Raw genomic sequence first — 22,031 nt, forward strand, 5'->3', positions numbered from 1 at the left:
TTATGAAGAAGTGACAAGTTTATATATGGCTTTCCGCAGGGCATCTTTCACCTCCCTGTTCCTCAGGCTGTAGATGAGGGGATTCAACAAGGGGATCACCAGCGAGTAGAACACGGAGGCTATTTTGTCGGTGTCCATGGAATAGCTCGAGGTGGGACGTAAGTACATGAAGAGTTGAGTGCCATAGAACATGGCCACCATGGTCAAGTGACAAGTGCAGGTGGAGAAGGTTTTGTGCCAGCCCTCGGCAGAGTGGATCTGCAGAATGGTCGAGATGATACAGACATATGAGAGGAGGATGGTCACCACGCTGATCACGGTAGTGTAGCATACAGAGGCAAACAGCACAATCTCATAGATGCTGGTGTCAGAGCAGGAGAGTGCCAGCAGAGCGGGGCTTTCACAGACGAAATGTTTGATAACATTGGAGCTGCAGAATGATAGCTGCAGGAAAAAGCAGATGATTATCATTGAATCAGCCAACGCCACCCCATAGACTCCAACCATCAGCTGGTTACAATGCAGCCTGGACATAGTGACACTATAGAGCAGCGGGTTAGAAATGGCCACATAACGATCATACGCCATCACAGCCAGCAAGAGACACTGAATGTCTTGAAAAAAGATACCGAAGTACAATTGTGTATAGCAGCCAGTGTACGAAATGCTTTTCTTCTCAGATATGAAACTTTGCAGCATCTTAGGGGCAATTAATGAGGAAAAGCAGATATCACAGAAAGACAAATTCTGGAGGAGAAAGTACATAGGCGTGTGGAGTCGGGGGTCAATTGTGATTAGCAAGATCATCCCCCCGTTCCAGAACAGGGTGATCAGATAAATCAGTAAGAACAACACAAACAGGGGAACCAGTAGCTCCGGACGATCAGTCAGTCCTGAGAGAATGAACTCAGTCACCGAGTGATTTCCCTCTTCCATCTCCGCTGAGCCGTGATCAGTCAGCTACAGGGATGAGGGCAAGAGGACAAAACCTGTACCTTCACTATAGTGAAGTAAATGAAGAAAAATGAAGATCAGTTTGTTAATGGGCAATGGTACAAGAGCAAGGAAAAGAATTAATTCACAGAGCCAGTTGTTCATGGGTGGCCATTTCATATGTTCCATATAATGCACATACTGCGCAAAGGCAAGTGTATGCAGGGTAATCATCCCCCCAGTCACTAAGTTAGCAGCATGAGTCCTTTCCTTCTCTCATTTCCTCTGAGCAGATATCAGGCAGTTATGGGGATGTGACCGAGAGGGTGTCTCAGGAAAAGTAACCCTTTGTCTAATGAAGGGAGCAATAAAAAATGCGGATCGGTTTCTTATTGGACGCAGCTATGATCTGAGGGAAGGGCTTTGTCCACAGAGCCAATATTCACAGCTGGTCATTCCATTTGTTTGATCAATTTCACTGTACACATACAAGGACATGCAGGCTAATCATCGCCCGCACACCCGGTCACTAATTTATGCCGCAAAGTCTGATTTTCCACTCTAGAGTGAACCACCATCCCAGTGTGACAAGATTACTGCTTAGCTAAAGATTGGGTGAGAGCAAACTAGTATAATTTTTTCTATCCTCTTTGGCCAGAGCAGCTAGATGGCTCAGCATGTCGGTATTAGGAAAAGTTTGTGTGCTGTAATAATTAAATTTCCATCCATCTGACTATCTAATTTTCTTTGGTCTGTTTAAAAACCAAGACGCATCATGAAAGACACTAAATTCAGTTATTGTGTAGTAGTCTATTTTTTTCCAAGCAAGGAGCTTGTTCTGTTCACTTGAGGGGTAGCGGTCTCGGTGAGTTGTTTTTAAGTGCTGGAGATCTTGAAACCTGTACCTGTAAACACCATCCAGTCTGTCTGTGTGTGAGTGTGATGCAGGAGAATAGCACTTACCTCCTGGAAGCAGAGAGAGAAATGGGTTTTTTTTCCTCATTGACAGAAACTGCCAGTTTGGAGCTTTTGGGAACTTTTATACTGAGATCTGTGATCTATGGGACATGCTCTCTGAAACAACAGGGAATACCTGAGCTCAGAGTAGAACAACACCTAATTAATCCATTCCGTGAATCAAATCTCTCCCCAGGGTAACTCATATCCCGAGAAGTAATTGTCTCACTCTTTCCTTCTGTGTTATGAAATGATGCCATTTCTACCAGAGTTACAGTGCATGAAGTTCGGGGCAAGTTTCATCCTGAACTTTTTAGTTGAACCAAGTAGTGAGCAGAGCTGATCAACAAATGGAAGTTGGAAACCAAAGTCTTGCAAATCTCATGGGGTTCTACTGATCCCCCACCCCACCATTCTCTTTGATGGCTCCCAACCAAGGAACGGCTGCTGTGATTAATTTTGTATTTAAGGAGCAAATACTCATCAAGTGGGAAGAGAAACAAAGGAGGCTCTAAAAGGTGAGGAAAAACAGCAGGGATCATCCTTCTACATAGACATTTTGTTTCCTTATAATCAAGAGGAAATGTTTCTAACAGGAAACCCATTGTAGGCCCAGTGTATCTTTCCTTCTTCACTGCGGTAGCACAAAACCTCCCCCATGTGTGTACTATTCTTGGCTGGTGGTACTCAGTGCTACCAGGCATATTGGTGTCTCCTTACCCCATGTGATGCAAATCTCTGAAACCTTGAATGTTTGATTATATTAGAAGCAAAACCAGCTTTTGTGTAATCCATAGGGGAAGGGGCTGCATATAATGTACACAAAGTCATGCTTCTCTGAGCACCAGTACAAACAACCAAGGGCAGTCAATCTCTGTATTCAGAAACTCATACATCTGTCACTCCATGTTTGTGCCCAGGAAAAAACTATGTCCCTTCTTCAAGTCCAGGAGTCATGCTTATAATGACATTATATATTGTGGAGAATGTAGGCACATGTGTGTAGGGTGGCTATGGGGGAGGGCGCCTTCTAATACAGAAGGGAACAGAGATAGGACTGGGAAAACTGTGGTGCATAGTGACTGAAAAACGGAGGGTGGGAAAAGTAAGTGGAAATGTTATTGGAGGGCGGCTGCATGAGTGAACACAGAGACCTCATTGGAGGCCAGGCAAAAAGGTCAAAGATAAGTGCTCTCAAGAGGGAGGCTGAGGGGTTGGGGGGAGTTGCCTCACTCCAGCATTGAAAGATTAAAAACAGGGCTGAGGGAGTGTAGACATGCCTGTGGTCTAGCGCTCTGTAATTTGGGGCTCAGTTCCTGGCTCAATAGCAGCCCTCTTGTGTGACCTTGAAGCAAGACATTTACTTTCTCTGTGCCTCAGCTCCTCATTTGTGAAAGGGAGATACGACAGCACTACCTAACACGGTATTTATTGTGTCAGTAAATACAATAATCACTTTGAGGTGCTCAGAAGCGCTTCATTTATGAGGGCCATGGAAGGGCCTACAACCAAGTAGAATTACTCCCGTTGAGGATATGTCTAGACTACATGCCTCTTCCGACAGAGGTATATAATTAGACTACCTGACATAGTCAATGAAGTGGGGACTTAAATATTCCCCACTTCATTAAAATAAAAATGGCCTTCACAATGTGCCAGTTCAGTTGATCGTCGGCAGAGCGAGCGAGTCAAGACACCATTCAGTCAACAGGGAACGCCTTTGTCAACCGCTCCCTTATGCCTCGTGAAACGAGATTTACAGGAGTGGTCGACAAAGGCATTCCCTGATGACCGATCCGCGTCTTGACTGCCGCACTGTGCCAACGCTCAGCTGATCTGGCCCAGCGCGACGGCCATTTTTATTTTAATGAAGTGGGGGACATTTAAATTCCCGCTTCATTGACTATTTCCGGTAGTCTAATTTACATGCCTCTGTCGGAAGAGGCATGTAGTCTAGACATACCCTGAGAGATGGGAAAAGGGGGGCAGAAAGAATATAAGATTCACATTTTCTTTCTTCTCCGTAGGCACCCTGAATTAGTGGATTCTTTTGAAAATGCTGTCTCCTGTAGTTGGAATGAGAAGAGGCAAGAAGATATTGAGCAGACTGGCAGGGTTTTTTTTAATTCAGACCATTCCCGTGTTTTTAATTTCTCACCATTAAATGTGGACAGTATTAATAAATATAGATAGTATAAATAAAGTTGCTACTACAAATGGTCATTTAAAAAAAATTATTTACAGTGAATAGAATTCCAATGGACCTTGAGAGGGAAGAATCTATCTGCCATTACTATTGTTATCAGCAAATACTGGAGCATCTTTCCAGCTCTTTAATGTTTGCCATAGAAGCTAAAATCACCAAGTTTAGGAGTTATGAGCATCACGTTTCTTAGTCCGTTAAAACCAAGCTATAGAAAGGGCCTGGGAATTCAAAGGCTCCATAATTCCCTGTCATAACTCTCCCATCAACGTAGCATCATGTGGATACTGCTGTAAGTCAGACTAAGTGATGTTGACTTTAAACTAGTGTACCTTAGATTGACTGGCAGCATTAGCAGAGACCAGGGCTACTCAACTTTCCAAGCCTCTGGGACCACAAATGATACACACAGCACATGCTGAGGTCTGCAACTTAAGCTTGGCTGCACATATATTCAAATATATACAAGTATTTATGCAAATATATTCATATATATTTATATCTCTATATATGCAAATAGGTTCTTTCCTTCTGATGGGCATGAATACAAAGATTACGGCAAGATCACACAACACGAAGACCCTGCTTAAGTCAGTTCTGCTGATATTAATAAAATTCAATATTTACCCGATTTCCATCCACATGACAGCTCTTTTAATGAGCAATGACAGTTCATCAATTTAACTACTAAAATACATATCAACAGAAGGCCATTACATTGACTATTTTTTGTTTTGGCTTCCCAATTTTAACATATCAAACAAAACCTGCCAATAAAATATTTACTGAAATAGCCCCTCTCCTACCCAAGAGCCAGGCACCCCAGCCCACCGTTTGATGCCAATATACTGCGGAGGTACAGGACGGGTAAATCGACCTTTAACGTGGCCGCTCCCGCTGCCCGGCCTGGCTGCCTTGAAGGCTTGATTGCAGTTTGCACAGGGAGCATGTGACCCACCAGGCTCTCCCGGCTTGCCACAATCAGTGGGGCTGTCACTCCACTCCCACGCCAGCCCACACTCCCCCAACGTGATGCCTGGGGGCAACTGCCCCCCCTTGCTATGCCTTCACCTGCGCACATGCTAGCATGGCACTGCTGCTGTGGCAGATGCGGCAGGTGTCCTCTGCTACACCTTTTGCCCCTTCCCCTACCTGTTGGCTGGCATCTCCTGCACACGAGGCCTGGCTCAAAGCCACATGCCTTGGCGCTCGGCTCAGTGCTGCAGCTGGAACCCCAGCAATGAGCCAGGCAGGCGGCCCAGGAAGCGGCTCAAGACGCTGCGGGCCACATGCAGCCCATGGGCTGCATGCTGAGTAGCCCTGGCATCGACCAACCCTCAGAAAGTTTCAGGAGAGGACATAGCCCACTTGGCAGGTCACTATCTGGCAGTGTTGGAGACCCGCCTTTCAAATAGCTTCTCCCCAAATAGATACAGTGAGAATTAAGCAAGAATTGACCTCTGTCTGCCACACCCACAGGAGAGCTCTAATCATTGGATTAAAGGATACAAGGGAAGCAGCAACATCACTGCCTCTTCCATTCCCATCCATTTGGTAGGTCTAAGCCCTTCATTGTCTTTGCTTCAACATTAAAATTCCTCCAGGAAGGAAAGAAAATGTCCCATTTCCAATTTTGTTAAATGTTTCTATCAGCTGAAAAGGCAATTTTGTTCCACGTTTTCCATTTTGCTAAATATTTTGGGAATTTTCACATTTCTATCAGATTGAACTGAATTTCTTGTTCAATTTTTGTAACCGCTTCTCGACTCAAACATCAATCAATGGCTAGGATCTATCCATTTCTCACTGACAATCCCCTGGGCCATTCCATTCCTCACCCCCACCTGTTCTTCAGAGTTGAAAATACCACACAGCAGAACAGAGAGGAAGATCTCATAGCTAATCTGAAAAACTGGTATAAATGTTTAGTGATTTTTCTTTCTGTTTAATATATATGGTAAAGAAAACTGACCCTTTCTGTATTACTCCATATTCAATTCAGTGCAGAATAGCACAAATAGCTCAGTGCCATCTCTTGGAAACACTACTCTTGCTAATACTTGTTGAGTTGTTCCTTTAACTTAAAAAAAGGGGACACTTTTTTAACCCTCATGTATTAACAGATACCAGGGTATCTGCTGGGGCTGGCAGACCTTCTGGAATGCAAATTTATGATCATAACAATATGATCATGAACAATGCTTCCATTGGAGGCTGCAAAATGGCATTGCAATGACCTGGGAATGGAATTCAACTGTTTTTCTCACCACCACTGAATCTGCACTGAGTTTAAGAAATTTATGAAGAAGCGACAGGTTTACATATTGCTTTCTTCAGGGCATCATTCACCTCCCTGTTCCTCAGGCTGTAGACGAGGGGATTCAACATGGGGATCACCAGCGCGTAGAACACGGAGGCTATTTTGTCGGTGTCCATAGAATAGCTAGAGGCAGGACGTAAATACATGAAGAGTTGGCTGCCATGGAACATGGCCACCGTGGTCAAGTGACAAGTGCAGGTGGAGAAGGCTTTCTGCCGGCCCTTAGTGGAGCGGATCTGCAGGATGGTAGAGATGATACAGACATAAGAGAGGAGAATGATCACAACACTGATCACTACAGTGTAGCAAATAGAGGCAAACATCAAAATCTCACTGATGCGGGTGTCAGAGCAGGAGAGCGCCAGCAGTGGGGGCGTGTCACAGAAAAAATGTTTGATAACGTTGGAGCTGCAGAATGACAGCCGGAGTGAAAAGCAGATGTTTATCGTTGCATCAAAGAACCCCACCCCATAGACTCCAGCCATCAGCTGTTTACAACGCTGTCTGGACATTATGAGTGTATAGTGCAGTGGATTAGAAATGGCCACATACCGGTCGTACGCCATCACAGCCAGCAAGAGACACTCAATATCTTGAAAAATGATACAGAAATACAATTGTATATAACACTCAGTGTATGAAATACTTTTCTTCTCAGTTAAGAAATTTTGCAGCATCTTAGGGGCAATTACCGAGGAACAGCAGAGATCACAAAAAGACAAATTCTGGAGAAAAAAGTACATGGGGGTGTGGAGTCGGGAGTCAATTGTGATTAACAAGATCATCCCCCCGTTCCCCACCAAGGTGAGAAAATAAATCATTAGGAACAACACAAACAGCGGGACCTGAAGCTCTTGACGTTCTGTCAGTCCTGAGAGAATGAACTCATTCACCCATGAGTGATTTCCCTCTTCCATCTCTCCTGAGTTGAGAGCAGGCACCTTCAGGGATGTGGCCAGGATGATAGGGAGGACGGTGACTCAGGAACCCTTTGCTGTAAAGAAGGAAGCAAACAAAAATGAGGATCGGTTTGTAATTGCGTCCAATAAGAATCTCAGAGAAGGGCTTCGTCAACAGAGCCAGATGTTCACAACTGGTAATTCCATTTGTTTGATCAATTTCACTGTACACATACAAGGACATGCAGGTTAATCATTCCCCCCCCCTCCCCATTTAAGACTGTCTTGCAAGTCTATATTGAATCATCATCCCAGTGTGACAAGATTATTGCTTAGCTCAAGATGGGGTGAGAGCAAACGAGTATAAATCTTTCTATCCACTTTAGCAAGAGCAGCTCGATGGCTGAGCATGTCGGTTTGAGGAAAAGCTTGTGTGCTGTAATAATTAAGTTTCCATGCATCTGACCACCTAATTTTCTTTGGTCTGAATGAAAAGCCAGACACATTATGAAGGTCACTAAAATCAGTGATTATGCAGTAGCCTGCTTTTTCCAAGCAAAGATCTTGTTCTGTTCCCTCATGAGGGGAGGGCAATTGTGATAAGATTTTTTTTTTTAGTGCTGGAGATCTTGAAGCCGCACATGCCAAATACCATCACGTCTGTCTGTGTGTGACTGTGATGCAGGAGAATAACACGTACCTGCTGACAGCCGAGAGAGATGTGGGGTGTTTCCCCACTGACAAAAACTGCCTGTTTGGAAACTTTTATACCCAGGTCTGTGGTCCATGGGACATGCTCCTAAAACAAGTGGGAATAGCTGAGCTCAGAATGGAATAACACCTAATTAATCCATTCAGTGAACCAAAGCCCTCCCCAGTGTTACTCATACCCTGAGGAGTAATTGTCTCTCATTTTCTTCCTTTGTTACTAAATGATGCAATTTATACCAGAGTTACAGTGTGTGAAGTTTGAAGTATACTTCACCCTGAAGTTTTTAGTTAAACCAGGTACTGAGCAGACCTCATCAATAAAGGGCAGGTGGAAACCAAAGTCTTGAAAATCTCATAGGATCCTGCAGGTTCCCCACCCTGCCATTCTCTTTCATGGCTCCCAGACTCAACCAGACCCCCCCCATATCCCTCCCACACACACTATACAGCAGTGGTCCTCAATCTTTTGGGACTACCGGGCGCGGGGCCACTCACATGCCGGGCACACAGAGGCAGGGCCGCACACACACCTGGGGACGGAGCCGCACACACGCCCGAGGGCTGGGCCACCCATATGCCGCATGCCCAGTGCCAGCGTGACCCATGCGCCGCATTCCCAGGGTCAATGCCACTCCTGTTCTGCGTGCCCAGAGGTGGGGATGCCCATACTCCACGTGCCCGGGGCCATCACAGCCCTTGCGCCATGCACCCAGGGACAGGGCCACCCATACGCTGCACGCCCAGGGGGTGGCACCGTCCATACACCACGCGCCTGGGGGCGGCCCTCATCACTCGGCGGGTGCATAGAAATTGCCCAGTGGGTGCCATGGTACCCGCATCACGTTGGGGACCACTGCTATACAGGATGGTCTGGGCTCTTGCTGATCTGTCCACAGATGTTGGATGTGATTAATTTTGTATTTAAGAAGCAAATAGTCCTATAGAGGGGTGAGAATCAAAGGATGCTCAAAAAGGTGAGGAAAATCAGGAGGGAACATGCTTCCACGTAGACATTTTGTCTCCTTTTTACCAGGAGGAAATGTTTGTCAAAGGGGGTGGAATAGGACAAAAAAGGAAGGAGAAGACATCCTAACACACTTCTGTCTCTGCTGTTTGAGTCACTTTGGCTATGTCTAGACTGCAGGCTTCTTTCGAAAGAGCCTCTTTCGAAAGATCGCGTCTAGACTGCAGGCGGATCTTTCGAAAGAGAAATCCGCTTTTTCGAAAGAGAGCACCCAGCGAGTCTGGATGCTCTCTTTCGAAGACGGCCTCTTTACATTGAAGAACGCCTTCTTTCGAAAGAGGAACTTTCGAAAGAAGGCGTTCTTCCTCGTAAATTGAGGTTTACCGCCATCGAAAGAAAAGCCGCGTTCTTTCGAAATAATTTCGAAAGAATGCGGCTTGAGTCTGGACGCAGGGGAAGTTTTTTCGGGAAAAGGCTACTTTTCCCGAAAAAACCCGAGTCTGGACACGGCCTTTATTAGAACATATAAAGGAAGCAGCAATTGGAATGGGGAGGTGTCCTGATCTAAGAACTGTGGTCAGTAAGATGGCTAAAAGCATGTGTTGAGAAAAACGTTTCTTTGAATCTCACATCAGCTGTTAAATTAGGCAGAAATTGCATCTTAGCTTCATTTTTCATGCAGTTTTGCCTCACTATTTGTACTTGCTTAAAATCTATCACTTTCTGGTCCATACATTTGTTTAATTGTTTTATCTGATCTGTGTGTGCAACCTGCATGGGAAATTCAGATACATACATACTTGTGCTGTTCAGGAAATAATGGACAACCTAACCAGTATTGTCTAGGAGAGGGCTTGGCAGCAGAAGATGTACATTTCAGGAGAGAAGTTAAAGACTGTGGAGTGTGTTGGAGTAACCTTGAAGTAAAACCAAAGCTGGTGAGAGCCGGAGTGTAACCCAAGTGTGGGTGGCAGTCTGGAGAGAGATGATCCGGGTGTATCCGGCATGCTGGAAGGTGGATTGTGAGTAGCCCACATGGAAGCCACTTCAGCAAGATATTATAAGGCGTGCAAAACTGCAGGCATGGGTGACACAGCCGCTGATTAATCTGAGTTGCACCCTGGCACGTGACAGACACCCACCTAGAAATGATCCCGGTAACATCAGAGGTGTGGTTCTAAGAGTTAGATTAATATGAAAGGGCGAGGTTACTACCCACACACTGATCCACGGCTCCACATGCACAAGGATACTGTGGTCATAACCTGCCTCCAAGGAGAACCATTGTAGGGCCAGTGATGTCTCCTTCCCTCTTCACTGTGGTAGAAGAGAGCATCCCCCATGTATGTATATTCTTGGCTGGTGTTGCTCAGTGCTACAGGGCACAATGGTGTCCCCTTGCTCCATGTGATGCAAATCTCTGAAAGCTTGAAGGTTTGATTGTATGAGGAGGAAAATCAGCTTTTGTGAAATCCATAGGGAGGGTGTCACATTAGTGCATTTAAATCTTTTGCACAAAGGCACATGCCAGTATAGAGGCTCTCTTGCGCAAATACTTTTAATGGAAAAACCTTTCAGTTAAAAGTATTTGCGCAAAATCATGCCATTGTAGATGCAGCTTTAGAGTTTAGGTTCTAAGGGCACGTCTAGACTACATGGCTCCGTTGACGGAGCCATGTAGATTAGGTTTGTAGGCAGAGGGAAATGAAGGATCTATGTAAATAATCGCCGCTTCATTTAAACTAAAATGGCTGCCACGCTGTGCTGATCAGCTGTTTGCACAGCGTGATAGTCTGGACGCTTCACAGTCAACATCAAAGGCCTTTGTCGACCTCCCCGTTATGCCTCGTGGGATGAGGTTTACCAGGGAGGTTGACAAAGGCCTTTGATGTCGACCATGGAATATCCAGACTATCGCGCTGTGCCAACAAACAGCTGATTGGAACAGCGCGGCAGCCATTTTAATTTAAATGAATCAGCAATTATTTGAATCGCCACTTCATTTCCCTCTGCCTACAAATCTAATCTACATGGCTCCGTCGACGGAGTCATGTAGTCTAGTCATGCCCCATAGACTAGACTGGCCCAGCGTGCTCTTGCAGGTACAATCTAAAGCAGAGCTACTCCACACACGGCCCATGGACCACATCCAGCCTGTAGCTCCTTTGCATGAATCCCTCAGTGCCTTGAGCCGCTTTTTGAGCCACCTGCCTGCCTCATTGCTGGAGCTCCAGCGGCCGCGCTGAGCCGAGCGCCGAGCCGCACAGTTTTGAGTCAGGCCACGAGCACAGGAGCTGCCAGCTGGCGGGAGAGGGAGGTTGTCAAAAGGCAGCAGCAAAGCACGCCTGCTACGTCTGCTACAGTGGCAGCGCCTTCCCAAGCCAGACCATGTTGGCGCATGTGTAGAAGCTGCTGGGGGTGGCAAGAGGCAGTGGCAGAGCTGGGCAACAAGCCAGGCAGTGAGGCTGGGATGAGAGAATCTGCACTGGGGCTTGGGTAGGGTTACCGTACCATGTGCCTTCAATGGAATGTTCAGAGCCACACACTTGGACCATTCACAACCGCGCTGCGCACGGGCCCCAGTGCCTGGAGGGAAAAGCACATGGCTCCGGTGAGACCCAGGGTGTAACCCTCTGCCCTGCCAGATTTATATCCCCAACTCTGCGGGAGGGGAGGGACATTGAGATAGAGCAGGGAGGCTGGGGAGGGGAGGGCATTGCTCAATACCAGGGCTCCTTACAGCCCTCGACTGGAGACCTTTCCCAAAAAGTCCATCAAGCAGTCACACCGCGTGGCCTGGGCACCACTGAGGACATCAGCTGTCAAGAGTAGAAATAACCAAGGGCTGTCAGTCTCTGTATTGAGAAATTCACACATCTGCCATTGCATGTCTGAGCCCAGAAAAAAGTATTATCCCTGTTTCACATTCATAATCCCATTACATATTGTGGAGAATGTGGGCACATGTGTGTGGGGGGGGAAGGGCCTTGCAATACAGATGGGAATAGAAAAAGGACCAGGCAAACTCTGATGCACAGTGAGGGTGTGTCTAGACTACAGGGTTTTGTCAACAAAAGTGGACAAAACTATACCTGCATCCACACTGCCTTTGAGTTATGTCAGCAGTATTGTCGACGTATGTAAACCTCATTCTATGAGGAATAACGCCTTTTGTCGACAGAGTTCTGTCAATAGAAGGCATTATTGCATCTACACTGTCCTTTGCGTCCACACTGTTATGTTGACAAAGCAGCTTTGTCGACAGAACTGGATGTAGTCTAGATGCTCTTTGTCGACAGTATCAGTCGACAAAACTTCTGTCGACAAAACCCTGTAGTCTAGACATACCCTGAGTGAAAAACTGTGGGTGGAAAAAGTAAGTGGCTGTGTTATTAGAAGCCCTCTGTAGCGCAGCTCAATGAGTAGAAAAGGGAACTGTTCCAGCAGCTCCAGAGGTGAACACAGAGACCTCATTGGAGGCCAGGCAAAAAGGTCAAAGATAAGTGCTCTCGAGAGGGAGGCTGTGCGGTGGGATGATTGCGTCACTTCAGCAGGGAAAGGGTTAAAAGCAGAGCCATGGGAGTGTAGACACACCTGTGGTCTCGCACTGTAGAATTTGGGGCTCAGTTCCTGGCTCAATAGGAGCCCTCTTGTATGACTTTGAAGCAAGAATTTACTTCCTCTGTGCCTCAGCTCCTCATTTGTGAAAGGGAGATACCACAGCGCTACCTAACACGGAAGTTGTGTCAGTACATACAATAATCATTTTGAGTTGCTCGGAAGCACTTCATGGAAGAGGGCCACAGAAGGGTCTACAAACAAGTAGAATTACTCCCATTGAGAGATGGGCCAAAGGGAGGCAAAAAGAATATAAGATCCGCATTTTCTTACTTCTCCATAGCCCCCAGGATTAATGGATTCTTTTGAAAATGCTGCCTCCTGAGTTGGAATGAGAAGAGGCAACACGATATTGAGCACACTGGAAGGATTTTTATTTCGGACTCTTCCCATATGTTTAATTGCCCATCATGAAGTGTGGACAGTAACAATGAAGTTGCTACTACAAATGGTCATTTCAAACAGTTATTTACTGAAAATAGAATTCCATGGGAGTTTGGGAGTGAAGAATCTATCTGCCATCACTATTGAGATCAGCAAACACTGGAGCATCTTATCAGCTCTTTAAGGCTCACAAGAGAAGCTAAAATCTCCAAGTCTAAGAGTTGCGAGCATCACGGTTTTTAGTCCCTTAACACCAAGCTATAGAAAGAGCCTGGGAATTCAAAAGCTGCATTATTCAGTGACATGACTCTCCCTTCAACATAGTATCATGTGGATACCGATGTAAATTTTGCTGACTTTAAATTAGTGTACCTTAAATTGACGGGCAGCATTAGCATAGACCACGCTCAGAAAGATTCAGGAGAGGACATAGCCCAAATGCCAGGGCACTATCCAACATTGTAGGAGACCCAATTTTCAAATAGCTTCTCCCTATCAGATCAAGTGAGAATAATGCAAGAATTGACCTGTGTCTGCCACACCCACAGGAGAGCTCTATTCATTGGATTAAAGGATACAAGGGAAACAGCAACATCACTGCCTCTTTCATTCCCATCCATTTGGTCAGTCTAAGCCCTTCATTGTCTTTGCTTCAACACAGAAAATTCCCTAGGAAGGAAAGAAAATGTTCCATTTCCAATTATGTTAAATGTTTCCATTAGCTGAAAAGGTAATTTTGATCCATGTTTTCCACTTGCGAAATATTTTCAGGAATTGTCGGATTGGTCTCAGATTGAACTGAATTTCTTTTTCAATTTTTGTAACCACCCCTTGGCTCCACCATCCATCGATGGCTGGACTCTATCCATTTATCACTCACAATCCCCTTAGCCTTTCCAGTCCTACCACCCCAGTTCTTCAGAGTCTGTAATACCAGTCAACAGAACAGAGAGGAAGATCTCATAGAGAATCTGCTGATATTGCATAAATATTTAGTGATTTTTCTTTCTGTTTAATCTGAAAGAAATGGTAGCGAAACCTAACCCTTTCCATATAGCTCCTTATTCAATTCAGTCTGGAATAGCACAAATGAGGCACACACTCAGTGCCGTCTCTTGGAAAATACTTGTTGTGTTGTTAATTTAACTTATGAAAGGGGACACTTTTCTTACCCTCGTGCATGAATTTATACAAGGATATCTCTACAATGACCCAATAAAACACCCTTTGCTTTAATCATATCACACACGTCAGCCTTACAACTGTATAATGAATCTAGCCTCAATACAAAGAAGAGGGGGATAGATTTGATGCCCTTCTTTTCTTTCCCAATACCAAGGGCTTCATAATTGCAAAACACGTTATATATTTTATGCTTACACATGCGAAACAGGAGCCTCCTTGAATTTTCCTGGGGCAGTAGCCAAATAAAGACATGATCTCCGCTGAGGCATGCAGACCGTGTTGGAATACATATTTATGATAATAACAATTTGATCATGAACAATGCTACCATTGGATGCTGCAAAATGACATTGCAATTGGCTGGGAAAGGAATTCAACTATTTTTGCTCATCACCACTGAATCTGTACTGAGGAAAAGAGATTTATCAATGAGACACAAACTTATTTATTGTTTTCCACAGGGCACCCTTCACCTCCCTGTTCCTCAGGCTGTAGATGAGGGGGTTCAACAAGGGAATCACCACTGTGTAGAACACTGAGGCTATTTTGTCGGTGTCCATGGAATAGCTCGAGGTGGGACGTAAATACATGAAGAGTTGGGTGCCATAGAACATGGCCACCGCCATAAAGTGACAAGCGCAGGTGGAGAAAGCTTTGCTCCGGCCTTCAGCAGAGTGGATCTGCAGGATGGTGGAGATGATACAGACATAGGAGAGGAGGATGGTCAGCACGCTGATCACGGTAGTGTAGCATACGGAGGCAAACATCATAATCTCATTGATGCGGGTGTCAGAGCAGGAGAGCGCCAGCAGAGCGGGGCTTTCACAGAAGAAATGTTTGATAACATTGGAGCTGCAGAATGATAGCTGCAGTAAAAAGCAGATGATTATCGTTGAATCAGCCAACGCCACCCCATAGACTCCAGCCATCAGCTGGTTGCAACGTTGCCTGGACATGGTGACCGTATAGAGCAGCGGGTTACAGATGGCCACATACCGGTCATACGCCATCACAGCCAGCAAGAGACATTCAATGTCTTGAGAAAAGATGCCGAAGTACAATTGTGTATAGCAGCCAGTGTATGAAATGCTTTTCTTCTCAGATATGAAACTTTGCAGCATTTTAGGGGAAATTATGGAGGAACAACAGATATCACAAAAAGACAAATTCTGGAGGAAAAAGTACATGGGGGTGTGGAGTCGGGGGTCAATTGTGATTAGCAAGATCATCCCCCCATTCCACACGAGGGTGATAAGATAAATCAGTAGGAACAACACAAACAGGGGAACCTGTAGCTCCGGACGATCAGTCAGTTCTGAGAGAAGGAACTCAGTCACCACCGAGTGATTTCCCTCTCCCATGTCCTCTGAGCTGAGATCAGTCAGCTACGGGGATGAGGGCAAGAGGATGAAACATGCAACCTGTACCTGCGCTATAGTAAAGTAAATGAAGAAAAATGAAGATCAGTTTCTTAATGGACACCGGTGCCAGAAGAGAGAAAATCACAGAGCCAGATGTTCCACAGAGCCAGATGTTCATGGGTGACCATTTCATGTGTTCCATATAATGCACAGGTGCAAGTACATGCAGGGTAATGAACCTTATGGTCACTAAGTTAAGCAGCATGCATGATTTCCCTCTTCCACCTCTTCTGAGCAGGTATCAGGCAGTTATGGGGATGTGGGCAGGGGGATGACTCAGGACAACTAACCCTTTGCTCTAATTCAGGAATCAATTAAAAAATGGAGATCGGTTTCTTATTGGACACAATTATGATCTCAGGGAAGAGACTTTGTCCACAGAGCCAGATATTCACCGCTGGTCATTCAATTTGTTTGATCAATTTCACTGTGCTCATACAAGGACATGCCAGTTAATCACCCTCCCCCACCCCGCCCACTAATTTAAGCAGCAAAGTCTGAGTTGGGAGTCTAGAGTGAACTACCATCCCAGTGTGACAAGATTATTGATTAGCTAAAGATGGGGTGAGAGCAAACTAGTATAAATCTTTGGCAAGAGCAGCTCGATGCCTCAGTATGTCAGTTTGAGGAAAAGCTTGCAGGCTGTAATAATTAAATTTCCATGCATCTGACTATCTAATTTACTTTGGTCTGAATGAAAACCCAGACACATTATGAAAGACACTAAATTCAGTGACTATGCCGTAGCCTATTTTTTTTCACGCAGAGAGCTTGTTCTGTTCACTTGAGGGGTAGCGGTCGCGGTGAGTTGTTTTTTTTTAAGTGCTAGAGATCTTGAAACCTGTACCTGCCAAACACCATCCAGTCTGTCTGCGTATGGCAGTGATGCAGGAGAATAGCACTTCCTGCTGACAGCAGAGAGAGACGTGGGCATGTTTCCCCATTGACAGAAAGTGCCAGTTTGGAGTTTTTGGGAAGTTTTATACTGAGATCTTTGATCTATGGGACATGCTTCCTGAAACAACAGGGAATACCTGAGCTTAGAGTGGAATAACACCTAATTAATCCATTCAGTGAACCAAAGCCCTCCCTAGTGTAACTCATACCCTGAGGAGTAATTGTCTCACTCTTTGCTCCTGTGTTATGAAATGATGCCATTTCTACCAGAGTTACAGTGTATGAAGTTGGGGCTATATTTCATCCTGAGCTTTTTAGTTGACCCAGGTACTGAGCAAGGCTGTTCGACAAAAGAGAGGTGGAAACCAAACTCTTGCAAATCTCATGGGGTCCTCAAGATATCCCACCCCACAATTCTCTTTCATTGCCCTGAGACTCAACTACAATCCCCCCACACAGATTGAACTGACTTTCTTTTTCAATTTCTGAAACTGCTCCTTTACTCAAACATCAATCAATTGCCGGATTCTATCCATTTCTCATTCACAACCCTGTTCTTCAGAGACTAAAATAACATCTCATGGGCTACGTCTAGACTACATCCCATTTTCGTAAAAGGGATGTAAATTAGATGTATCGCAATTGCTAATGAAGCGGGGATTTAAATCTCCCCCCTTCATTAGCATAAAAATGGCTGCCTTTTTTTTCGGCACGGAGCTTTGCCGGAAAAAAGCGTCAGTCTAGATGCGGATCTTGCGGAAAATAAAGCCTTTTCCGAAAGATCCCTTATCCCTTAGTTCATAGAGGGATAAGGAATCTTTCAGAAAAGGCTTTATTTTCTGCAAGATCCGCATCTAGACTGATGCTTTTTTCTGGCAAAGCTCCGTGCCAAAAAAACGCGGCAGCCATGTTTATGCTAATGAAGCGGGGGAGATTTAAATCCCTGCTTCATTAGCAATTGCGATACGTCTAATTTACATCCCTTTTATGAAAAAGGAATGTATTTTAGACGTAGCCATAGTGAATCTGCTGATCCACTATAAATATTTAGTGATTTTTCTATCTGTTCAATTTATACTGTAGAAAAAACTGACCCTTTCCATATTACTCCTTATCCACTTCAGTGTAGAGTAGCACAAGTAAGGCACACGCTGAGTGCCGTCTCTTGGAAACATTACCCTTGCTAATAGATAAAAAAGGGCCAGTTTTCTAACCCTCATGCATGGAAGGATATGAGGCTATCGCTACAGTGATCCGATAAAGCACCAAGACACCAGAGTAACAGGAAGGTTCACAAAACACCTCTTGGTTTAGTCATAAGACACAATCACAATGGAAGTACCCGCAAGGAACTCAGATATATTCCTCAGATCATTCCAACAGCAAGAAAGCCACACAGAATGATCTTTAACTCCCCATTGCGATCTTGGCTAGTTCATCTCATTTCCTTGATACAAAGAGGGATACCCCAGGGCAGGTTGGTCTTCTCTATTTAAGAATATCAAAGCATTCATGGAACTCTTCTAGAAAGTGAGTACATTCAGTCATTCCCAAGTCCACTCGATATATTCCTGATTTTCTCTTCTACAGTTCCACCAGTGCTAGAAATCTAGACATTACCTATTTTAATGGTGGCACTTAAAGATCTGGGAAGATTTCCAATATTTTTGATTTACAGAACATGAAAAGCAACTAAGGTAGCATAGTAATATCTTTCTCTTCCTCCGTTTTTGCTTCTGGGGAGCCAGTAAGGGGTACTGATATGCAAGACACCAATCTGCCTTTTAGGAGATGGTAACGAAGTAGAGGAGAAGTAGAGCTAAATGCCATCCAAACTGTATCTGTAGGTAACTTCTTGCTCATCACTAGGAGGAAATGAATCTCGTCGGCTAAAAGCCATCAAAGCAACATTGTTCTTACACACCCAGTAAAGTCATCAGTGTCAATATTTAGGATAGAATGAAAACCAGGTTCTGCTTCCCCTACTACTTGACTCAATTACCTTCTTGGGAAACCCAGAGACTCCAATGACTGGGCAAAAAGAGAGCCAGAAACAACTGCATTTGTCTTTAAGAAAGAAATCACACGTCATGCTTTCAAGTGTATAATGAAACCAGCCTCAATACAAAGAAGAAGGGGACAGATTTGTCGTTCTTCTTTTCTTTCCGAATACAAAGGGCTCCATGCTTCCAAAGTAGGTTACATATATATTTGATGCTCAATCTTATGAAATTGGTTCATCCTTGCATTTTGCTGGGGCAGGAGCCTCGTGAAGTCTTGGTCTCAGTTGGGGCTAGGAGACCTTGTTGGATTACAAACAATTTCACAATAATAAGTCTGATCATGAACACTTTTACCATTGGGCTCTTCAAAATGACATTGCAATGGGCAGGAAATGGAATTCAACTGTTTTTGCTCTTTACCACTGCATCTGTACTGCGTTAAAGAGATTTATGAATGAGTGAGAGGTTTATATATGGCTTTCCTCAGGGCACCTTTCACCTCTCTGTTCCTCAGGCTGTAGATGATGGGGTTCAACATGGGGATCACCATAGTGTAAAATACTGAGGCTATTTTGTCTGTTTCCATGGAATAGCTGGAGGGGGGACGTAAATACATGAAGAGTTGGCTGCCATGAAACAGGACCACCGCCGTCAGGTGACAAGTGCAGGTGGAGAAGGCTTTGCGCCGGCCCTCGGCAGAGCGGATCTGCAGGATTGTGGAGATGATATAGACATAGGAGAGGAGGACAATCACAACACTGCCTACTAAAACACATCCAATGAAGCCAAACATCACAATCTCATTGATGAGGGTGTCAGAGCAGGAGAGTGCCAGCAGCGGGGGAATATCACAGAAGAAATGGTTGATGATATTGGAGCAGTAGAATGACAGCTGAAATGTACCACATGTGTGTATCATTGCATCTGCCAACCCCACAGCACACACCACAGCCATCAGCTTGTTACACCGCTGCCTGGACATGGTGACTGTATAGAGTAATGGGTTACAGATGGCCACATAACGGTCATACGCCATCACAGCCAGCAAGACACACTCCATATCTCCAAAACAGACAAAGAGATACATTTGCACAGCACAGGCAGTGTAGGAAATGCTTTTCCTCTCGGCTAAGAAATTCTGCAGCATCTTAGGGGCAATTACAGAGGAATAGCAGAGATCACAGATAGACAAACTCCTGAGGAAAAAGTACATGGGGGTGTGAAGTCGGGGGTCAATTTTGATTAACAAGATCATCCCCCCATTCCCCACCAGGGTGATAACATAAATCAGTAGGAACAACACAAACAGGGGGACTTGCAGCTCTGGACGATCTGTCAGTCCTAAGAGAATGAACTCAGTCAGCACCGAGTGATTTCCCACTTCCATCTTTTTTGAGCCTGGTTCAGGTAGCTACCATGATGTGGGGAGGCAGATGTCTCAGACAACTTACCCCTTCTCTGTAATGAAAATGAAGAAAAATGAAGATCAGTTTCTCAATGGGTGCCAGAAATATATTGGGGAATGGCTAGTCTACAGAGCCAGATGTTCACAGCTGATCATTCCAGATGTTCCATACAATGCGCTCACTGTACACAATGAAGGATACACAAATCAGTCATACCCCGCCACCCTCCCACCCCCACAAACACTTGTACATTGATCCAAGAAGGAAGCAGTGACTTATAACTCTGCTGTGGGAGAATCAGGGTGAAACTTTCTCAGACAGAAGTGATAATTGCTTAGCTCAAGAAGGGGTAAGAGAAATCAAATGTTAGTCTGTCTTCCCTCTCTAGGCCAGGTGAGCTCTGTGGCTCAGTATATCGGTTTGGGACAAAACTGGCTAGCTTAGCTAATTAATCATTCTGGAATGTGAAAATGGCATTTATGTTAGTCGGTACAGAAACCCAGATACAGAATGAGAGGCAGTGGCCTCAGTGACTGTGTAATTGCCTATTTTTTCCGACCAAAGATGTCATTCAGTTATTTCAAGGGGTAGGCAGTGGATGGAACATTTTAATGCTGGAGGTCTTGAATTCAATGCCTGCTTATTATCATGGTGTCTGTATGTGGGTGCTTGTAGTGCAGGGCACTTACACATACCTGCTGAGGAGAGCGACGTGGGGGCCTTTTCCCATCGACAGGAAGTGCCACGTTGGAGCTGTTGGGAAGTTTTATATTGCGATCTATGACCGATGAGAGATGCTCCCTGAAACAACTGGGAATGGCTGAGCTCAGAGAGACACAACACCTCATTACTGTGCTTAGTTAACCAAAGCCAACCTCAGTGTAACTCATAGTCTGGGGAATTAATTGTCCCACTCTTTGCTCCTGTGTCATTAAATGATGCAATATCTATCAGAGTTACTTAGAATAAGTTTAGTTCTGGCTGGACCCAACCGGAGTTGATCAGCAGAAAGCTTTTTTGTTTGACTGTTTGTGGAAACCAAATTCTTGAAATACCAGAGGGTCCCTCAGAAATCTCAGCCCACCATGCTATTTGGTGACTCCCAAGGTGGAACTACATTCCCCAAGGTACACGATGGTCTCTCCTCTTGCAGAACTACCCTAGAACTTCTCTACATACCCAAAATCATAGTTTGCAAAAGAGAAGAAAGAAAGAAAGAAAGAAAGAAAGAAAGAAAGAAAGAAAGAAAGAAAGAAAGAAAGAAAGAAAGAAAGAAAGAAAGAAAGAAAGAAAGAAAGAAAGAAAGAAAGAAAGAAAGAAAGAAAGAAAGAAAGAAAGTTCACTTTTCTATTCCTAGCTGGTGTAAATAACTCCTGGCTGGATGAACTGACCTTCAGCACCCTGCAGTCTTCGGGTAGAGCCGTTCCTGTCATCTTGCACCTGTTCCTGTCACCGCGCACCAGGCTGCAGTGGACGTGGCTCCAGATGGGAGATCCAGGGCACCCTCTGAGGCTTAGGTCCTTGGTGAGACTCACTGGGCATGAGACTCCCTACACTAGTTATACTACAGGTGTTTACTGAGTGTCCGCGAGTTGGCCCAATGCCACTCTCAAAGTTCTCATGGGGTTGGGAACGGAGGTCAAACTTGTTTACCACTTAGTAGTTTCCCAGCTCTAGGCAAGGGTTAAAGCTGATAAAGTCTAGCTCCTGGTTGCATTGGCTGACTCCAATATTGTCTACTGCTAGGATGGAGACTTCCACCTCTGGTCTGCTGATCTACAGGCCCCACATATGACTTTGTATGTAACAGTATGACCTAATGGAAGGAGAAGGGTTCCTGGCTGGCTGCTGGGTGGGAATGTACTTCACCCTGAGGTAAAAATGAAACCCCAGGGAAGGTTCTGCTTGCACCAAAGCAATGCAGGAAACTGAGAGCAGTTTAGTTAAATGGGGAGCCTGCAAAGGGAAAGAGATTCTCTATGGGCCCAGCTGAGGGAAAAGTTGAGGCAATAGGAACTGTACCCCCTTGAGTGTTGTTAAGGGAGTGGTTGTGTAGTGGAATAGCTGCCCCACTCCAGCAGGGAAAGGGTTAAAAGGAAGCAAGCAGGAGCATGCACAAACATAGCCAAT

The 22,031-nt window shown here is 45.0% G+C and overlaps 4 protein-coding genes across 4 annotated transcripts; all 4 read right to left on the reverse strand.

The window, feature by feature from the left end:
- On the reverse strand, window positions 1–936 carry LOC102444509 (olfactory receptor 5AR1-like). Its single transcript, XM_006136524.3, has one exon. The coding sequence runs from the start codon at window positions 934–936 to the stop codon at window positions 1–3; it is 936 nt and encodes a 311-aa protein (XP_006136586.3).
- Window positions 937–6,391: 5,455 nt separating this feature from the next.
- LOC102444723 (olfactory receptor 8U3-like) lies at window positions 6,392–7,330 on the reverse strand. The gene has a single exon (XM_006136525.3). It carries the CDS (start codon window positions 7,328–7,330, stop codon window positions 6,392–6,394), a length of 939 nt encoding a protein of 312 aa, XP_006136587.3.
- A 7,269-nt stretch (window positions 7,331–14,599) lies between these two features.
- On the reverse strand, window positions 14,600–15,535 carry LOC112543607 (olfactory receptor 8A1-like). Its single transcript, XM_025178169.1, has one exon. It carries the CDS (start codon window positions 15,533–15,535, stop codon window positions 14,600–14,602), a length of 936 nt encoding a protein of 311 aa, XP_025033954.1.
- A 3,408-nt stretch (window positions 15,536–18,943) lies between these two features.
- LOC102445203 (olfactory receptor 5AR1-like) lies at window positions 18,944–19,882 on the reverse strand. The gene has a single exon (XM_006136527.3). The coding sequence runs from the start codon at window positions 19,880–19,882 to the stop codon at window positions 18,944–18,946; it is 939 nt and encodes a 312-aa protein (XP_006136589.3).
- Between the last annotated feature and the right edge of the window lie 2,149 nt (window positions 19,883–22,031).

The sequence above is a fragment of the Pelodiscus sinensis genome, chromosome 4 (genome assembly GCF_049634645.1).
Source record: "Pelodiscus sinensis isolate JC-2024 chromosome 4, ASM4963464v1, whole genome shotgun sequence".
Classification (NCBI taxonomy): Eukaryota; Metazoa; Chordata; order Testudines; family Trionychidae; genus Pelodiscus; species Pelodiscus sinensis.